Raw genomic sequence first — 21,706 nt, 5'->3', positions numbered from 1 at the left:
ATTGTGACATTTTCCCAGTTTCAAACAAAGTTACAATTTTTGCTTTTGCATTAGACGAGCATTAAGGACTGGATGAAAACGCCATGGAAACAGATAAATGTTGAACAAATGGATATGGAGTTGAGAAGATTTGCAAAGGTAAAGAAAACCTTTCCATTATCAATAATGTATGTAAAGGCATTATTTATATCATTCTCATTTGATTTGACTCTCTAAAATATGTAAAGTGTCTGCATGTGACATTATTTTGTATGATCCCTTAAAGGGGCATGCCCATCATAGACATTAAAGGAATATTCTATGGATATGCCATAAATGTCTCGGATGAAAATAACATTTGATCTCCATAATGTTTATAAGTTATCTTTATTCTTTTAAGAACGTACGGTCACCAAAAAATAAAACTTTTTTTTATGCTCAGTAATTAAGTATTTCTATTGTAAAGTCAGCTGTTTAGTTTCAAACTTCTCCTACCTTAATTTTTTGACACATATTAGATCACATTGCACTAAAATGTTAAAGCAATTTTGTGTTGGCGTTGCGAGAAATGTATCTGTCCAATGCTATTCTGTTTTTCAGCTCTAAAAGCAAAAATAGCATTTACCGTATATTTCAGTTTATAAGACGCACCAGATTATAAGACGCACCACAAATTTAGAGGAGGAAAATAGGAAACTTTTTTTTTAATGTTAAAATGAGAGTCCGTCTTATAATTCTAGTGCATCTTATAATATCTCAACAATAAGGAGCAGCAGTGGTGGAGTGGCTCAGAAAGGTCACAGGAGGCATGGTCGGCGATGCTACGGGCTCGGAGGAGGGGGTGTTGCCGCTCAGGAGGGTCAGTGGATGGAGGGACAGCGATACTGGGTGTTGAAGCAGCACGCACCATTGATCTGCTGGTCGACTGCAGGCTCCATTAAATTGCCCACTGTTGACGAGATTAACCTCAACAAAATGGCCATGGAGGCGGCCCTTGCGCAGATAGGACGCCGCAGCCATTTTCTTGAAGTCCATTGCGTCAACTGTGGGCAATTCAATGGAGCCCACAGCCCACTGTCAGATCAATGGTGCCCACCGCATCTCGTGACCCTCCTGAGCTGCTCCACTGCAGTGACACCCCTTCCTCCGAGCCCTCGGTATCGCTAACCCTGCGTCCTGTGACCCCACTTCACCACCGCCACTCTGGTAAGATGCACCCCCATTTTACCACCAGTTTGTGGGAAAAAGAGTGCGTCTTATAATCCGGAAAATATGGTATATATCTGAAGGAAGTTGATTCTCCTCTAATCATGCATCGCTATGTGCCGCCCCCGTGGCCAGCAGCCGCCGCTGCCGCTCGGGTCCAGGCTTTCAAGGAGTGGTAGCTCGAGGGTCCCCGGACCCGGGGGTCCTGCGGACACTCCAAATGAAAAGATTATGTTGAACGTATATGTACTGCTGGGCCGTATTATAGTTCGTGACGCCACCCACGGTGTGTGGTGAGGTTAGACACCACCGCTTCTGTGACGGGGCACCCGGGGGAGATGTTGTGCAGCGATCGTGGTCGGTGCCTGCAGCCGGCTGCGTTCTGGTCCCCCACCCAGCTGGTGGTCTCTGTCTTTCTCCCGCACCTTCGTGAACGTTGGACTACCTGAGTCTGCAACTTCAGGAGTCCGCTCCCTGCTTGTGACGGCCTAGGGAGCCCTTGCCCGCAGACACTGGCCCGTGGGATCTCTGAGCCGTGGCGGTGGCCTTTTATCCCCCTCGGTGGGCTGTTGTCTTCTTTCAGGACTTTGGGTGGGGCAGGACTTAGAGTCCTGGCCTCAATCAGTTAATTAACTAGTCCCCAGTAGTTTCTGGACCTAGCTTCAGGGTCTGAGTACCCCCCTTTGTGCTCCGATTTCCGAGTCGGTTCCCCGGGTCGGTACCAGCGGGACACCACCCTGCCCCACTCCACCTCGGTTCCACCGAGCCGTCTTCCCGGCTCCTGCAGACAGAGACTACCGTCTGCCTCCTAGTCAAAGGTACCAGGGCTCCAACCCTGGCACTTGTCAGTTTGCCTCAGGCCCTGTCACAGGCCTGGCCTCCACTCTCCTTGAACTCTACAACTCGACTCAACTGCCTTTTCCTGCCTCAGGCTATCAGGACTCCTTGGTGGGCGTCTTCCAACCGCCTGGTTCCGCCCCCTGGTGTGTCCATCAGCCCTGAGGGAGGTGACTAGGGTGTATAAGGTCGGCTGTGTGTTACCTTGTGAGGGACAGGTGTAATGCGGGGCGGGGCCCTATCTGTGACTACCTGGCCCGGCCAGGGTGTCACGGCCACATGACATCTAAATTACCTCTCAATAGAGAGTTATCACCAGCCCATGGTCAGCTTTAGGCTTTTTTTTTACACCATATTTACACAATTATACATTAGTTTGAAACAGAAACATGTTATAAACGTTAGACTGTGATATAGCCATAGATTTTTTCTTAAGGCACAACTGTATCCTTTTAAAGGGAACCAAACATCAGCATTTTGGAATATAAGGTGAAGCCAGTGCAGTACTGGCACTATCAGGCACAGTCTGTACATACCATTAGTGGGCAGCTCGGATGTTTAGGCTGTGAAATCCAAGTTTGTGAAGTTTAAAAATTCATCATGTTTTTGACTGACAGTTGCACCTTTGCTGATAATATCCGGGCGGGTTATACATCCCCCTGCTGCCTGTTCCTCCTTCTCTCTGGCTCTATGTAAATTTTTATATTCAGTAACATGGCGTCGGAGTTGGCGCCTGCGCATAGCGCTTATCTCAGACGCCATGTTTCTGAAGCCCGCATTACCTAGTCTTGTGCCTGAGGGCGGCGCATGCGCCCTCGCTTCTTCAGATCTCGTTATGACCGCGGCAGCTGTAGTAACCTCACTGATGCTCTACAGCATGTGGCTGCGTAACCTCACTGATGCTCTACAGCAGGGGTCTCAAACTCGGCTGGGTGTATGGGCCGCACAGAGGAAAAAAATAATTTGGGGGGCCGCATTCTTTGCAGGACAAAGTGACATTTTTATTGGTACCATATTTTTTTTTTACACACCTTTGGATTGGATCACTGATTTTGAACATTTTTCACTTGTTTATTTATTATAACAAATGTGCACTGTGCGCACAAGGCACCTTGAGTTGTCTTCTTCTGTGCCGTTGCATTCTCGAAACCTATTTACACAATTTTTTTTATGATAACCAATGTGGATGTGTATATTGCTATTGGTGTTACGCTCGCCACAGTTGTGGTGAGCGGGAGTAAACCCGATGGATCACAGGGGGGACCCAGGCTTACCCAGACGTGGGAGGGACTTAACTAAGTGCCTACAGGGTATTCACCAGAGCCTCTGATGGTGAGGATGGGCTAGACGCCATTTGCCACTCCCAGGGCAGTGTACGGGACTATGGAAGCTGACCCCCAGGGCAGGGATGGTCACAGGTACAGACAGCATGGACAGGTACAGACTCTAGTGCACTCAGGTGCAGTAGGGATGTTTGATGCAGACAGGAAGGCTGGTGCAGGCAGGTACACAGATTATAGCAGATACTGACAGGTGTGGTAATTAGGGCATAGCTACACTTAGTGGGGACAGGATACACAAGTTCTGACATATAGCTAGCAAGCAGACAATAAACTGATTAAACTAAATATATTTCTCAGGCACCTTCCCTTAGGGGAGGATGCCTTAAGCACCTAGTTCCTCTCAGCCGTAGGCTGAGGAACTTCCAGGAAATGCTGCGCTGGCCGGAGGCAGCAGGAGTGCACATGGATGACCACAGAGAGGCGGGAGAGCGCACAGTGGCGGATAGTATGTCAGCATCCCTGCAGGCACTCTGGCGTTACAGTTGGCAAGTGATTGCATACATTTATTTTCTAGAATATTTTTTAGAAAAGAAAAATTGCTACTGCATACCCCAAAGTGGTGTGAATAGAGGCTATGCATGCCTTTGCTAATTTTCATAATGGACGGGGTGCAGAGGTAACAGTTGTAAATGGGTTCTGGTGCCGGATGGAGAATAGCATCCTTTCCACATAAGAAGACACGCACCAGTATAATAAATAGCACATAGCAGGTGGAGACCCTTTTATAGAATTTTCATTCCGTTGCTGGAGCTTCAGGTTATGCCACCGGTTAATTATAAGGCTCAGCACATCCCAACGTCTCTGACAGGTAGCAGCTATATGAACTAAGTCATCTATTCTACCAGTTCCCACTGCGTATGGTGTGCAATTCATAGGAGCCAATTCAGTGCGACAATCTGACATTCGGATTGACTGACAGCAATAGTTGGTAGTAAGTTCATTATACTAATTGTGAATTTTGACTGTGACACATGACAGATCCTATCACAATATGTAGATTTCATGTACAAAAGGCATTTGTATTACAGAGATTTGTTCCAATGATATGAACAAATATAAAAGTTTCTTGCTGCAAATTTCTTTGTACACCTCTCATTCTTTCCGAGAATTAATCATTAAACATTCATCAATTCCATCACTATAGGACTTTGTGTCTATGAGAAAACTAAAGTTCAAGTATGAAGATGTTGAAAATTCTCTCTTTAAAGGGAAACTATATAATTTCTTGTGACACTTCAGTCTTTATAAAGAGTGTTTCAAAGAAGTGCCACTTAACAATTAAGTGAAAAGATCCACTTATAGCATCCTTGAACTAATTAGATGGTAATTATTTGTAGCTTTTTAGGTTCAGGTGATGAATAGAATGTGCTATTGGTGTTAATACTGTATATCCTGAGAGCACTGATTCTCGTAATTACATGGCGGAGGGTTACAGAAGTTGCAGATTATACAGGTAATACTGTTTGTTTATTGTTCAATACTCATTAATTGAGCATCAACAGATGTCACATTGGTTATCCACACCATTGATGAATGATCTGTGGCTTGAAATGGTCTTACCCATCAAGGGAATCATTATGAATGTCGAGAAGAAAACACTTCCTTGCCCAGAAATGTCTATCAAGAGAGCCATGTACTGGTCAGGAATATCTTTTGACCATGGTCTCACGTCGTGGTCGACCACATGGTTGAGACACAGCTGTGTCTTTGAAGTAGATTATTGGAAATTTAGTTTAGATTAGATGCCTATTAATAAGTGACTTGTGGCTTCTCAAAAACCGAGCAGCCATTAACAATCAATTAATATACACTGCAAATCGTCTATCGTTGACATGTCGTTTCTTTTTAAAAAAATCGATTGTTGAGCACGCAGGTTGTTCGTCTCTTCCCGAGACAGCACACATCTCTACATGTGACACCTCGGGAACGACGAACTGCAGCTTATCTGCGGCCGCCGGCAATGCGGAAGGAAGGAGGTGGGCGGGATGTTACGCCCCGCTCATCTCCGCCCCTCCGCTTCTATTGGGTGGCCGCTTAGTGACGCCGCTGTGACGCCGCATGAACAGCCCCCCTTAGAAAGGAGGTGGTTCGCCGGCAACAGCGATGTCGCTAGGCAGGTAAGTCTGTGTGACGGCTCCTAACGATATTGTGCGCCACGGGCAGCGATTTGCCCGTGACACACAAACAATGGGGGCGGGTGATTTCATCAGCGATATCGCTAGCAATATCGCTGCGTGTAACACCCCCTTAATGCTGTGCTCCTGTCTCTCCCCTCCTGCAGCGACGCACTGTTGCGATATCCCGACATCTGTGGCTATCTCCTGCTTGGTGACCAGCGATTTGTTGTCTGCGCTGTATGAAAATTCCTTGGTGTCACTTTCTCCCTCCCCTTTGGTTTATCCCATCTGGTGTTTTTTTGTTTTCCCTCTGTGGATATTTGCGGTGTGTGTGATTTTCCGTTTTAATCCCTTGTCTTTGTCTTGTGGGAGGTTTATTATTACTTACCCTGCCCACCCCGGGGTTGGGAGAGCAGGGGTATTAGGTCAGGGCCTTGTAGAATACAGGGCCAGGTTGGGGGCCCGGACCTCAATACCATTAAGGGTACCTCCGGGGTGAGGGTGAGCGCAGGGCTCCCCATGTGTCCCCTAGTCACCCGTGACAGATATATGACCTTGAATGGCATCCTGAGATGTTTCTATCACAACCATCCAGTAAAAAATGTACATGTGAAATTTTTAAGTTTATAAACATGGATGACTATAGTGAATGAATGGCTGACAAGAGTCCAAGAGAAGTCATCTCTCATGGCATCCATCTAATGTATATCTATTCTCATGTTTATTTGATATCTAATGCCATTTATCTCAAAAACTGTTTGGTTTGGAAACACCTTGGGGAAGGATACTTCTGTTGATACAAAAGAAAATGGCATTACATTAGACAATATGTACAAAATTGAAGGATATTAGATATTCTCAAAAACATCCACAGTGAGGTCTCAGTCTTCAGCCATGTGATTTCATTGTCTGAGTCCTATTCTGGAATATTCCTTATGTATGCATATTGCAATATTCACTTAACCAAGTTCCAATGCTTACCAATGTTTACTGTACTGTATATTTATGTAGCTCTTTTCGTTTTTAGGAAATGAAGACCCTTGATAAAGAGATAAGAACATGGGATGTTTATTTAGGCTTGGAGTCCACTGTCAAAAATCTAATAACCTCTCTGAGAGCGGTAAACGAGCTGCAGAACCCCGCTGTCCGGAAGAGACACTGGTTGCAGCTAATGAGCAAGACGGGGGTTTGTGTTGATCAGTTCTTCATGTTCCTTTACAGATATGATAAATCTGCCACCTAGTGACTCGATGTTATGTGTTTCATTTTCAAGGTGAGGTTTATCATGAATGAAGAGACCGTCCTTGGGGATCTTCTGGCCTTGCAACTACATAAAGTGGAGGATGAGGTGAAGAACATTGTGGACAAGGCAGTGAAGGAGATGGCAATAGAAAAGGTGAGTCTTCTATTAAGTGTATCCATGTAATGGTTCCACAATAAACATTATAAGTTTGAGATGTTGCTCCATATGTATTAAGAATGGCGTTCCATATAGCATTCTGAAAAAAAGATCGTTGGATTAAACTGTGCCTAATGAAAAAAGGTGTGTGCCTCCTAATACTGTTGGTGCATTTTGGACAGTCCTAAAGTCAGAAAATTAAAATCATATTGTCACGCATGGAGTAGACTATGTCCGTATATAACACGTGACACCCGTGATCAGACCAACAGGCATCTGATGCACTACCAAAAAACACCACAAAAAGGGGGAAACACTGGGGTCACGATACAACAGATGTCCCTGCCGCTAGGGAGAGGGGTGAGGGTGAGTGAACTCACCTCAAGCTGACCCCTGAACTCCCTAGCATCCCTACACAGGATCTTTCAACCGATCAACGAGTAGGATATCTGGGTCCCTCAGCTGGCAAAAAAACTCACCTTCTCTAGTGAGTAGGCCGACAAGTACACTAGGCTCGCCACTACACTAATAAACACGGAGGGAAAGGAAAGACGGGTGAAAAAACAGAAGGATACAAAACACCAAACTTCACCATAGCAGACGGACTCAATTGTAGCAGGTGGATGGGCACAGGAGGAAACCTCAGCAGATCCTTCCACCAGGCTGGCCAGAGTAGAAATGATTCTAACAGCAGCAGAGTCTGCTGGGAAGGCTCCAGTATTTAAGCTGCATGGGCCCAAAGCAGCAACAGCTGACCTGCCCTGCTCAGATCTCCTGGCAACAAAACTGAAATTAACTCATAAGATGCCAAAGGAAAGGAAACCTCATTTTAAATGAGCAGTCTAGATGGAGTGGGGTCTCCAGTCCTAGGCTGTCACTAGTCTTAAAACAGCAGGGAGACGACCGTGCCACATATCTACTGTGAACTGGTGCAGATTTGTGCCAAAATTTGTACAAGTAGTCTTAAAGAATTCCATCCGGAAGTTGTTCTGTGCATCCCATACAGATAAACCACAGCCGCTTTCAACTTTAGTGAGTACAAAAAAAAATTAAAATTTGGAACTTTTTACAACTTTTATTTGCATAATTTGTAACATTTTTGGGCAACAGTTTTCTCCTTCATAAATGTAATCCAAGCAGTGTAATTCTAAATTCCACGATTTTTTCCCATACAAAATACCTTTGTCAAACATTACACAAAAAGTGAATATTTTGCCCAATTTACAAAATTTTTTAAAAGTATTTTCCTGCACAATTGTTTACCTTTTAGAAATCAGTATAAAAAAACCTCCAACAACAATAAAACAGCATAACCCAATTATTAAATTTGCTCCAATGACTGGAGCACTGCAATTCCTAATCCCGAAACTTTTTCCCATATGAAAACATTGGCTCATTTTGCTGCAAATTGTGGGTTTCTTAGCGTCTCCAAAAAGTCCTAGATTAACTCTTGAGGTGCAGGTAGAGCGGATCTCACTGGTAAGTAAGTAAGTAAGTAAGGCCATGTTCACATGTTCAGTATTTGGTTAGTATTTCACATCAGTATTTGTAGCCAAAACCAGGAGTGGGTAAAAAATACAGAAGTGGTGTCCATGTTTCTATTAAACTTTTTCCTTTTGACTTACAAATACTGATGTAAAATACTGAACAAATATTAAACGTGTGATCATGGTCTAAAGCTGAAAAAATCGAGCAGGAAAAAAAATCTAATTTCCACTTGTTCTATATTACAATATATAACTTAAGTACTGATCTCTGGAGCTATATTTATAGGTGGCTTCTGTAGCACCCAGGGATATGGGGTACTCGGTTCCGGGCAGTACAGGTTTTGGGGAAGTGACGGTGGTGGCCGTTACCCGATTCCGTGCACTGGGCCCTTTTTGTAATGGGATATTTACAGGGAAAAATAAGATAATGTTCACATGTGACGCCACTTGCGGTGTTGCGGCTAAGTGTAGGGAGCCACTGTCTCTACTGGGGCTGGTGGTATTGGCAGCTAGAATGGTAGACCCTCCGTAAGTAGGGTTTTGCCCCAGAAGGTGTATGGTGCAGTGGGACCCGGAAGAAGGTAGTCCACACAGGTGTTCAGTGCAACTGGTTTACTCACTGCTGGTAGTTGTTGACCGGTTGCCTGATGCCAGCTGGTTTCGCCTCCAGGTCCCCTTCGTCCCAGTGCCAGTTTGGTTCTCTGGAACCTTGTTCCCCTGCACCTGTCTCTGGTAAGTGGGTCCCCGTGGTATGGAACAATTGGGGGTCCCCGTTCTGTGGTTTGTCCACTTCTGTCCGCCTGATGATAGCGTGAACCCTGTGGGGTTGGAGTCTCTGGTCCTGTCCCCGGTTCTCCCGTTGCTACTGAGTCTTCGGATTCTTTAGGGTCAGCAAGGTCCTTGATGGTCCCCTTGGCCTGAAGCTCTTTCCTGTCCTAGGGTCCTGTACCCCGTCGGTGCGTAATTCCGGGAGTACTCCACCGGCAACCACTTCTACTGGGTACCAGGTCACCGTTAACCCGCGACAGACTGTCTCCTCTGTCAACTCTCTCCTTTCCACCCAACCGATGACTGTCAACTCCCTCACTCTACACACTCTACACTGTACTCTGTACTGACTACAGTCTTCCTGTGTCCTGACTCTCCTCAGTCCGCCCCTCCCAACTGGTCAACTAGTGGACTGGATTGGCTCCACCCCTAGGCAGCCATCCATTGGTCCCACCCTAGCTGGGTACCATTGTATGGGGGATTGTTGGGGAAAACTGGGATTACCTGCGTTTTTGTTGGTACCGGCACTGGGGTTCTGGGTCCCTAAGGGGGTAGGCCCTGCATCCTTGTGGGGGATGCAGAACCTTGTAGCACTCTGATGGTTTCAGGGGCGCTACACTTCAATAACATAGAGACTCCAATACAAAGCTCTGTTGATATTTTGTAGTGTCTGAACTGATAAAATTTTTATTCTCAAATATTTATTGTTCAGGTTCTTGTGGAGATGAACCATACTTGGAGTACAATGCAGTTTTCTTATGAGAAGCATCTGGCAACTGGAACACCGCTACTAAAATCAGATGAGAACCTGATAGAGACGCTTGAAGACAATCAGGTGAATCTGATATACTTTCCATATTCTTTTTATGCAAACTTGAAAATAAAATATTTATAATGCGGTTCACCCTAAACTTTGACGCTTATATAATAATTGAGATCAGCAAACTCGAAAGGACTCACAGTTCAAGTAGTTCTTCGATCCCAGCACCACAATCTCCAACATTCTGAACAAAATTCACATTAAATAGAAATCTAGGCAGAGTAACAGCACGTGTGCATATACCCATTGAACTACTCCATTTCTCATATACTGTACCTGACATCCACTCCTTTTGAGTGGATAGGTTCCTTCATCAGCATTCTGTCAGCACTATAGGAGCTGGAACTTTCTTTCCCTTATTTCAGAGTATATTGCTCCTGCCACCATCCAATGTGTACCTGTCGTGAATTAAAATCATATCTCTGTTATGTCTTTATGCAATTTGACAGATAGGAGAATAAGATCAAACAGACAAAGTTCCTACCCTACTTCCTGTAAAGAGACAAACACTCTCCCCTACTTTCTGTAAAGAGACAAAGACCCTCCCCTACTTCCTGTAAAGAAACAAAGACCCTCCCCTACTTCCTGTGAAGAGACAAAGACACTCCCTTACTTTCAGGAAAGAGACAGACACCCCCTTACTTCCTGTAAAGAGCTAAAAATCCCTTATTTTCTGTAAATAGAAGAGACAAAGACTCTGCCCTACTTCCTGTAAAGAGACAAAGACACTCCCCTACTTCAGGTAAAGAGACAGACACTCCCTTACTTCCTGTAAAAAGACAAAGACACACCCTTACTTCCTGTAAAGAGACAAAGACCCTCCCCTACTTCCTGTAAAGAGACAAAGACACTCCCTTACTTCCTGTAAAGAGACAAAGACCCTCCCCTACTTCCTGTAAAGAGACAAAGACACTCCCTTACTTCCTGTAAAGAGACAAAGACCCTCCACTACTTTCTGTAAAGAAACAAAGACCCTCCCCAATGCCTGTAAAGAGACAAAGACCGTCCACTACTTCCTGTAAAGAGACAAAGACACTCCCCTACTTCCAGGAAAGAGACAGACACTCCCTTACTTCCTGTAAAGAGACAGACAATCCCTTACTTCCTTTAAAGAGCCAAAGTCAATCCCTTACTTCCTGTAAATAGAAGAGACAAAGACTCTGCCCTACTTACTGTAGAGAGACAAAGACACTCCCCTACTTCAGGTAAAGAGACAGACACTCCCTTACTTCCTGTAAAAATACAAAGACACTCCCTTACTTCCTGTAAAGAGACAAAGACCCTCCCCTACTTCCTGTAAAGATACAAAGACACCCCCTTACTTCCTGTAAAGAGACAAAGACCCTCCCCTACTTCCTGTAATGAGACAAAGACACTCCCTTACTTCCTGTAAAGAGAAAAAGACCCTCCCCTACTTCCTGTAATGAGACAAATACACTCCCTTACTTCCTGTAAAGAGACAAAGACCCTCCTCTACTTTTTGTAAAGCGACAAAGACCCTCCCCTACTTCCTGTAAAGAGACAAAGACCCTCCCCTACTTCCTGTGAAGAGACAAAGACACTCCCTTACTTTCAGGAAAGAGACAGACACCCCCTTACTTCCTGTAAAGAGCTAAAAATCCCTTATTTTCTGTAAATAGAAGAGACAAAGACTCTGCCCTACTTCCTGTAAAGAGACAAAGACACTCCCCTACTTCAGGTAAAGAGACAGACACTCCCTTACTTCCTGTAAAAAGACAAAGACACACCCTTACTTCCTGTAAAGAGACAAAGACCCTCCCCTACTTCCTGTAAAGAGACAAAGACACTCCCTTACTTCCTGTAAAGAGACAAAGACCCTCCCCTACTTCCTGTAAAGAGACAAAGACACTCCCTTACTTCCTGTAAAGAGACAAAGACCCTCCACTACTTTCTGTAAAGAAACAAAGACCCTCCCCAATGCCTGTAAAGAGACAAAGACCGTCCACTACTTCCTGTAAAGAGACAAAGACACTCCCCTACTTCCAGGAAAGAGACAGACACTCCCTTACTTCCTGTAAAGAGACAGACAATCCCTTACTTCCTTTAAAGAGCCAAAGTCAATCCCTTACTTCCTGTAAATAGAAGAGACAAAGACTCTGCCCTACTTACTGTAAAGAGACAAAGACACTCCCCTACTTCAGGTAAAGAGACAGACACTCCCTTACTTCCTGTAAAAATACAAAGACACTCCCTTACTTCCTGTAAAGAGACAAAGACCCTCCCCTACTTCCTGTAAAGATACAAAGACACCCCCTTACTTCCTGTAAAGAGACAAAGACCCTCCCCTACTTCCTGTAATGAGACAAAGACACTCCCTTACTTCCTGTAAAGAGAAAAAGACCCTCCCCTACTTCCTGTAATGAGACAAATACACTCCCTTACTTCCTGTAAAGAGACAAAGACCCTCCTCTACTTTTTGTAAAGCGACAAAGACCCTCCCCTACTTCCTGTAAAGAGACAAAGACACTCCCCTTCTTCCAGGAAAGAGACAGACACTCCCTTACTTCCTGTAAAGTGACAGACAATCCTTTACTTCCTGTAAAGAGCCAAAGTCAATCCCTTACTTCCTGTAAATAGAAGAGACAAAGACTCTGCCCTACTTCAGGTAAAGAGACAGACACTCTCTTACTTCCTGTAAAAAGACAAAGACACTCCCTTACTTCCTGTAAAGAGACAAAGACCCTCCCCTATTTCCTGTAAAGAAGCAAAAACCTTCCCCTACTTCCAGTAGAGAGACAAAGACACTCTTTTACTTCCTGTAAAGAGACAAAGACACACCCTTACTTCCTGTGAAGAGAAATAGAAACTCCCCTACTTCCTGTAAAGAGAAAAATACACACCCTTACTTCCCGTAAAGAGAGAAAGACCTCTCTTACTTCCTGTAAAGAGACAACGACACACCCTTACTTCCTGTCAGGAGAAAAAGACCCTCCCCTACTTCCAGTAAAGAGACAGACACTCTCTTACTTCCTGTAAAGAGAAAGACAATCCCTTACTTTCTGTAAAGAGTCAAAGTCAATCCCTTACTTCCTGTAAATAGAAGAGACAAAGACTCTACCCTACTTCCTGTAAAGAGACATATATGCTCCCCTACTTCTGGTAAAGAGACAAAGACACTCCCTTACTTCCTGTAAAAAGACAAAGACACTCCCCTACTTCCTGTAAAGACACAAAGTCACTTCCCTACTTCCAGTAAAGAGACAGACACTCCTTTACTTTCTGTAAAGAGACAGACAATCCTTTACTTCCTATAATGAGCCAAAGTCAATCCCTTACTTCCTGTAAATAGAAGAGACAAAGACTCTCCCCTACTTCCTGTAAAGAGACAAAGACACTCCCTTACTTCCTGTAAAGAGACAAAGACACTCCCTTACTTCCTGTAAAGAGACGAAGACTCTCCCCTACTTCCTGTAAAGAGACAAAGACCCTCCTATATTTGCTGTAAAGAGACAAAGACCCTCCTATACGTCCTGTAAAGAGACAAAGATCCTCCCTTACTTCCTGTAAAGAAACAAAGACTCTCCTCCATTTCCTGTAACTCTTTTCATCTCTGGTGCTAGAAATGAATGCAATTGTCTATCAACTCTTGCAATGTTCTGTTGGATGTGTCTATCCAGTGTATCAGAGCAGGAGATACTGCAGATAAAGCGATGATCACACGAGCTGACACTTTTTAAGATTTATGTTTAGTCCCTTTTGTGTGACTATATGTTTATATCACATGACTGTGAATTACAATCTACAGAAAATACAATCAGTTTGTTCTGTAAAGTTGGCAACAATAAGCCTAGACATAATATCAAATCGAGACTTAGCAGCATTTGCAAAATTTTGTTTGCCCTTCAGTCCCAAAGTAAATAAATATGATTAATAAGCCACTACTCTGGTTATATATTTGAAACTATTTGGTAGAGAACGACTTTAGGCTCTGTAATTTTGGAGCATACTGCTGAACAATATATAAAAGAAAAGTTTGCTTTTTTTTAAGGAAATAAAAGTAACTGTGTCTGGAGCCTTCGTAAAAATATGGTAATTTTATGAAGGCGCTCAGACCCAGCTGTGACGCTTGACAACATGCATAAAGTGCAGGGACACTTATGGGAAAGTGCTTGCCTGTGGTGCCTTATTGCTTAAGTATGTCCAACTGCTTCTGCTCCTGTTTGGTTTGAATAAAGAATCAAGAATCAGAGCAAAGTTGCTGGGCTGATGGTTTGGAGCTGAATACAGCCATCAGTTCCATTGTGAGGAGCTGCTTTCAACAAATGAGTGTGGTTTTTAAGCATTTAGCATTTTTCACTTGTTTTGCAGTTTTCCTTTTTTAGTGCACAATGTCTCTCTTCAACACGACACTATTCATAGGTCCCAGAACACTCAAAATGGACCTCTGTCATCAGCAATTCAATACAACCCTAATTTCAGTTTCGTTTACATCAGTAGGGGGTATCTTGTTGACTTTGGCAAAGTCCAGACTTGCTTGTATTAAAGAGAACTTTAGTAGTTTTGTGCTGGAATGAGCGACAGTGTCTTGGTTTTGTTTAAGTTTCCTGGGTTTGTAGATCATTAAAGTAATGTCTCTGCTTTCTTCAAGGAACCAAATGGTATATTTGAAAGCAATTTTTTTTTTACCCGAATCTTTAGTACTCACAGAATAAAATTATTGAAAGATTAGTGCTGTATGTAGAGGTAAGGTCATATATAGAAATCATGGGGCTTCATAGAAAAAGTCTGAATTCCTCCTCCAAAAAAACCCCAATTATTTGGTAGGGTCAGCCAAGTTCGTTACGCATAGACAATATCTGCCAACATTTAAAGACAGTGAAGAGGCAAGCAGTACATACAAGTTCCCCTACTGAAGACCTTTTGTGTTCCCACCCACTACGATCCCACTCTCTTGGTCCCGACACATTAAGTTGCCTCCCCACTCAGTATGCAAAGAAATAAGAAAAAAGAAAGGCAGTAACGATAGCACTCACCTTGTATTGTTGTGCTGGCAGTCACAACACTGTGGCGCGCGTATAAAGGATTCACCACAGGGGGAAAAATTCAGCCTGAGGTCCTCACTGCCGCAGTCCTCCACTCCGTTGGAAACCTACCCCCCTCTGTCGGCTTACTGGTTCCCAGATCTGCTGCACTGGCCACCCGCTCTCTACCTGGGAGCTGATTAGAGCCACAATTCAAATGCAAAAAGGGCGGTAATCTGGGCCTCCCGAAAAGGCGTTGTGCGATTAAAGTGTTAAACTTCCTGGTCGGTGTGGTTGAATCTGTACAGCGCCCGGATTACCACCCTTTTTGCATTTGAATTGTGGATCCCCACTCAGTATGACTCTCAAACAGTAAATTTCTCTGCATAATTTCTTCCCACATACACCATATGATACCCTCACACCTCCTCTCACACATGATGCCCACAGAGTGCCCCAACACAACAGCATTCAGATATAGTTGAAATCAGGACTTGTGCTTAATAGCCCCTTGTTGGTAGAGTGCTCCCACCCTAGCTCATATGTCCAAGGTCATCCATCGTCCAGGTCATCTCTTGCAACTTGTCCTGTAAGAACTTGTTGACTTGACCTTATGTGAACTGATCTTGCAACAGCCAGTCCATCTCCCAGAAAGCTCCCATGGCCTCTGGTTCTCGCTGTTGTACTTCAGTCAATGTCTCCTGTAAAGCATTGGAGTATTTCATTAAAGTATTCATCTTCTTGCTGCCGCCAGTTACAAAGAGGCTTCACCGTTGGGTCACTTTGGTAAGCCCGCCATAAACGCCTTTCAACAAGGCAAATACTTTTTCTGGGGTGTCCCTCTCAGCCTTGGGTCGTACCATTACTGTCCATCTAGCAACACACTCTAGAGCACTCAACACTATCTCCAAACACAACTCTGGGACCAAGTTGCATATTTTAATGACGCTCCAAACCATTTCTGTCTAGTCTTGCATTGTCATATTTTTATCATCATATTTTGGCAGATGACTCAATAGCGCTTCGGCCGGAATGCACCCCGCCTACACCAAAAGTAGCTTTTGTATCTGTACAAGGGCCACTGGGGTTTGTTTCCCACATGCACCATATGATACCCTCACACCACCTCTCACACATGATGCCCACAGAGTGCCCCAACACAACAGCAGTCAGATATAGTTGAAATCAGGACTTGTGCTTAATAGCCCCTTGTTGGTACAGTTCTCCCACCCTAGTTCATATGTCCAAGTAGACACTGCAAAACGTCAGGTCATCCATCGTCCAGGTCATCTCTGGCAACTTGTCCTGTAAGAACTTGTTGACTAGGCCTGATGTGAACTGATCTTGCAACAGCCAGTCTATCTCCCACAAAGCTCCCATGGCCTCTGGTTCTCGCTGTTTTACTTCAGTCAATGTCTCCTGTAAAGCATTGGAGTATTTCATTAAAGTATTCATCTTCTTGCTGCCGCCAGTTACAAAGAGGCTTCACCGTTGGGTCACTTTGGTAAGCCCGCCATAAACGCCTTTCAACAAGGCAAATACTTTTTCTGGGGTGTCCCTCTCAGCCTTGGGTCGTACTATTACTGTCCATCTAGCAACACACTCTAGAGCACTCAACACTATCTCCAAACACAACTCTGGGACCAAGTTGCATATTTTAATGACGCTCCAAACCATTTCTGTCTAGTCTTGCATTGTCATATTTTTATCATCATATTTTGGCAGATGACTCAATAGCGCTTCGGCCGGAATGCACCCCGCCTACACCAAAAGTAGCTTTTGTATCTGTGCAAGGGCCACTGGGGTTTGTTTCCCACATGCACCATATGATACCCTCACACCTCCTCTCACACATGATGCCCACAGAGTGCCCCAACACAACAGCATTCAGATATAGTTGAAATCAGGACTTGTGCTTAATAGCCCCTTGTTGGTACAGTTCTCCCACCCTAGTTCATATGTCCAAGTAGACACTGCAAAACGTCAGGTCATCCATCGTCCAGGTCATCTCTGGCAACTTGTCCTGTAAGAACTTGTTGACTAGGCCTGATGTGAACTGATCTTGCAACAGCCAGTCTATCTCCCACAAAGCTCCCATGGCCTCTGGTTCTCGCTGTTTTACTTCAGTCAATGTCTCCTGTAAAGCATTGGAGTATTTCATTAGAGTGTTCATCTTCTTGCTACCGCCGGTTACAAAAAGACTTCACCGTTGGATTGCTTTGGTACTCCCGCCATGAACTCCTTTCAATAAGGCAAAAACTTTTTCTGAGGTGTCCCTCTCAGCCTTGGGTCGTATCATTACTGTTCATCTAGCAACACACTCTAGAGCACTCAACCCTATCTCCAAACACAACTCTGGGACCAAATTGCACATTTTAATGACACTCCAAATCATTTCTGTCCAGTCTTGCATTGTCATATTTTTATCATCATATTTTGGCAGATGACTCAATAGCGCTTCGACTGGAAGGCACCCCGCCTGAACCAAAGGGGATGGAGAAGGTGGCTTTTGTATCTGTGCAAAGGCCACTGGGGTTTGTTTCCTTCAGCATTCCTCTCCATGTCGGTCTCTGTATCCTGTCAACTACGCCAAGTTGTAGACTGTATACCGGTGTGGTCTCCATTGGATAGCAAAGCCGTAAAGCCGTAAACGAGGAAAGCAGCCAACACCAAATTTGACAAATAAACTTTTACTGACTTATTTGATTCAAATACTTTTTTAATCACAAAAAGAAGGTAAACCAAATTACCTCATACACACTCAGTCAAACACTGACACAATTTTTTTTCCTGTTTACTGAAACATATTCAAATTATAGTTATATAATGGGCATGGACATAAAGTCCTGACTTTTTGCTTTCCTTTGAGGGTATCCACATTGAAATTTGATGAAGGGTTTAGCAGTTTCAGCTACTTTACATTTGGCACCCTGGTTTTAAAGGGTCCAAAAGTAATTGGACACTTGACTTAAAGGTTGTTTCATGGCCCGGTGTGGGCAATTCCTTTGTTATTTCATTATCAATTAAGCACAGAAAAGGTCTGGAGTTGATTTGAGGTGCATGTTGAAGTTTTTTCTGAGAAGTAAACATGGGGTCAAAGGAGCTCTCCATGTAAGTGAAACAAGCTATTCTCTATCTGCGAATACAGAAAAAAAAAAACTAAGAATTTGCTACAGTATTAGGAGGGGCTAAATCTACAGTTTGGTACATCCTGAGAAAGAAGGAACACACTGGTGACTTTAACAATGCAAAAAGACCTGGACGCCCACAGAAGACAACAGTGGTGGATGATCGCAGAATAATTACCATGGTGAAGCGAAACCCCTTCACAACATCCAAGCAAGTGAACAACACTCTCAAGGACATAGGCGTATCAATATCCAGATCTACCATAAAGAGAAGACTGCATGAAAAAAAATACAGAGGGATCACAGCACGGTGCAAGCCAGTCACAAGCCACAAGAATAACAAGGCTAGATTGGACTTTGCTTCAAAAAATCTTAACAACCAGCCCAGTCCTGAAAGAACATTCTTTGGACAGATGAAACCAAGGTCAACCTCTACCATAATGATGGAAAGAAAAAGTTTGGTGAAGGCAGGGTACAGCTCATGATCCAAAGCACAGCACGTCCTCTGTAACACATGGACGCGACAGTGTGATGGCTGGGCATGCATGGCTGCCAGTGGTACTGGGTCTCTAGAGTTTATTGATGATGTGACACAGAACAGAAGCAGCCGGATAAATTCTGGGGCTTTCAGAGACACTGTGTGCTTAAATCAGCAAAAAGCAGCCAAACTGATTGATTGGCGTTTTATAATACAGATGGACAATGACCCAAAATATAAAGCCAAAGCAACTAGGAGTTTATTAAAGCAAAGAAGTGGAATATTCTTGAATGGCCGAGTCATCACCTGATCTCAACCCAATAGAGCCGCATTTCACTTGTTAAAGACTAAACTTCAGTTAAAAGAGGAAGAAATAAAAAAGGAGCTGTTTTTACATCTTCTCAATGAACTGAGCATATCTATTCATATGTCCTATAAATAAGATACAACAAAAGTTTAGAGGAGTAACAGGGGAAATAGTGGACCTCACTGGCTATTGGTTAGTATTGCAGGCAACTAATGGATGGGAGGCTATGTACCAGGATGGAGGATAATATGTACCAGGATGGGGGATCATATTTACTAGGATGGGGGATCGTATGTACAAGGATGGGGGGCCACGCACTTGGATGGGGATCATATATACCAGGGTGGGGGATCAAATATACAGTCCCAGAATGGGGGCCATATACCAAGATGAGGGGCCATAAGTAGGGGTTGGAACATGGTCAACTTCAAGTTCGGTCCCTCCAAACTGGAACATCTGCGAGTTCACCCATTTCTAGTTATGACCACTCATATAGTGACAGTCTGGGTTCCAGACAGATCTTTATCAAAAGTCTGCATCCACCAAACCAAACTTCCACGGGTTCGCTCATCTCTAATTGGGATAGGATGTTGGAGATGGGAATGTCCCTTTTCAAATCAATGCTCGTGTCACACAGTGGCACAGAGACAGTGGACAACGGTAAGTGCTCCATGGAGAAGCCAAAGATTAAATGTCCTATTATTTAAGTTGAGGGGGTGGGTTAGTGTTGCTGCAAGTGCACATTATGGGGCAATGTGGAGGGAAATTTTGGAGATGGGCAGTGTGGGGGGATATCATGGAAATGGGTAGTGTGGGAGATATTTTGGAGAGGGGCAGTGTGAAGGAACATTATGTAGAGGGGCAGCGTGGGGAAGTATTATGGAGAAGGGAAGTGCAGGGGCAGGGGGATATTTTGTGTAGAAGGCACAATTAGGGGCAATTATTTATTCAGTGGCACAGCATGGGACATATTTTCATTTAAGCGGCAGTATAATGATACTTTTACTTTTAAGGGTACCATGTAGGAATGTGCGGCTGAAGATTTAGAAGAGGGATGTCTGGAGAAATGAGCATCTGTAATCTGAAATCTCATCATGGCATCTGTAGTACATGGAGACAAAAGGGATAGGAGTAACTTCAATCTAATAAGATGTCACCTATAAGATACTTGGATGGAAATGTTTCTGTGATACTACCTGCGTCTCATCAGTACATTGCTGTGGTTGCTGCATGGTCTGCAGTCTGATGATGATTGTTAACAACAACTCCAAGTATCTACTTACCAATGTTACCATTCTTATTGACATACTAGGAGTTGGAAGTTCAAGTGAAATAATTGTATATACGACTGACCTGACATTACAGTCAATTGCTGTACTAAGCTTGGTGCTGTATTCATGTACTGATGGTGGTTCTGGTGCTGTATTCATATACTGAAGGTAGTTCTGGCGCTGCATTCATGTACTGACGGTTGTTTTGGTGCTGCATGCATGTACTTACAGTGGTTTTGGCCCTGCATTCATATACTTACAGTAGTTTTTGCTCTGTATTCTTGTACTGATAGTAGTTGTGGCACTTCATTCTTGTACTGACAGTGCCGCTGGAGCTGCATTGTTTTGATCTTGTACTCATTTAGCAATCCATAATGTGCTTCATAGCTTTGTTAAAACTTAAAAATGCTCAAAACCTAGAGTTTTGATATTATGAGGAAGATTTGGAGAGTTTTCTGCTCCACAAACTCAGTGTAAGTTAGCATGTGTTCTAGCTGATTATTTTTTTTTAGCAGAAACTAAGCAGAAACACTCCAGATCCTCCTCAAACACTAATAACTTGGTTTTGGTGATGGTAGTTCTAGTGATGTATTCATGTAAGTGACATGCCCATTTTGGGGAACACTTGGGGAACACACTGGGGAACGCCCGGGTCACAGTGGCAGGGCTCGACTCTGTGATCCTGGCGGTGTTGTTAATTAAGTGGGATATATATTCACAAGGGATAATGATTCGTGACGCCACCTGTAGTCTTCAGCCAGGTATGGCCGACGCTGCTTAGACGGGACCACTGGGGCAGATGGTGGCGCAGCTGAGATGGTACAGCTCCCCACAGGTGGAGCTGGGACCCCAGGGCAACTGTAGGCAGTTTTTAGCCAGGGGGATATTTGAATAGCACGGGGCTGGCGGCGCAGACTATGAGTCCAGACTATGAGACACAGCGAGATGCAGTCACAAGTTGTTTACTCACAGTTGTCAGTTCCTGATTATCACGTCCGGGCAGTCAAATACTGCCCTTGGAGTGCTGAGTGCTGCAGTGTCGGGATTCATCCAATCCCCAGGTAATTTGGAGGCACAAGACTGGTGTCCCTTTCTGTGTCCCTTTCCTGGTCGTCTTCCTACGCTGGCTTCACCCTCCTGCCCTGCGTCTCACACACAGTGCCCTGAGCCGGTGTCCGCGGACCCTGTTTTGGGAGGTTCTTCTGCCTAATCCCCTGGCCCTCTGTGGTCACCTTTTAAGTGGATTTGCATGTGGTTGTGGCTTTGGCACATGACGTTACCTCAACCTCTGGTTTTGCTAGCTGAGCCTGGTTGTTCTCCACTAGTTTAGGGGCCGGTCCCCTTTGCGGCCAAGTCCCTCCACACTGGTGCGTCGGCTGTGGATACAAGGCCGCTGGTGGATCTCTCACTTCCCCTGGTTCTAGGACCCCTTCTTCCTTTCTTCCTCCTTATCCTAGGACGAGCTCCTCCGACTCCAGTCCTCAGCACCTCTTACCTCCGCTTCCTACTTCATTCTGCACTCCATTCTAAGTGTCCACCCACTAACTAACCCCATCTCCAGACTGGCTCCAGGACTGTGCTCTC

General features: G+C 44.3%; 1 protein-coding gene across 1 annotated transcript in view; it reads left to right on the top strand.

Moving 5' to 3' along the window:
* The window catches only part of LOC142245878 (dynein axonemal heavy chain 11-like), a 519,159-nt gene that overhangs the window by 66,839 nt on the left and 430,614 nt on the right, over positions 1–21,706 (top strand). The window contains exons 11-14 of the mRNA XM_075318873.1: positions 55–138; positions 6,510–6,668; positions 6,756–6,878; positions 9,849–9,971. Of these exons, the coding sequence (XP_075174988.1) occupies positions 55–138; positions 6,510–6,668; positions 6,756–6,878; positions 9,849–9,971 (489 nt within the window). The remainder of the gene's footprint in view (positions 1–54; positions 139–6,509; positions 6,669–6,755; positions 6,879–9,848; positions 9,972–21,706) is intronic.

Source organism: Anomaloglossus baeobatrachus, chromosome 7 (genome assembly GCF_048569485.1).
Source record: "Anomaloglossus baeobatrachus isolate aAnoBae1 chromosome 7, aAnoBae1.hap1, whole genome shotgun sequence".
Taxonomy (NCBI): Eukaryota; Metazoa; Chordata; class Amphibia; order Anura; family Aromobatidae; genus Anomaloglossus; species Anomaloglossus baeobatrachus.
This window is presented reverse-complemented; position numbering and strand designations above follow the sequence as displayed.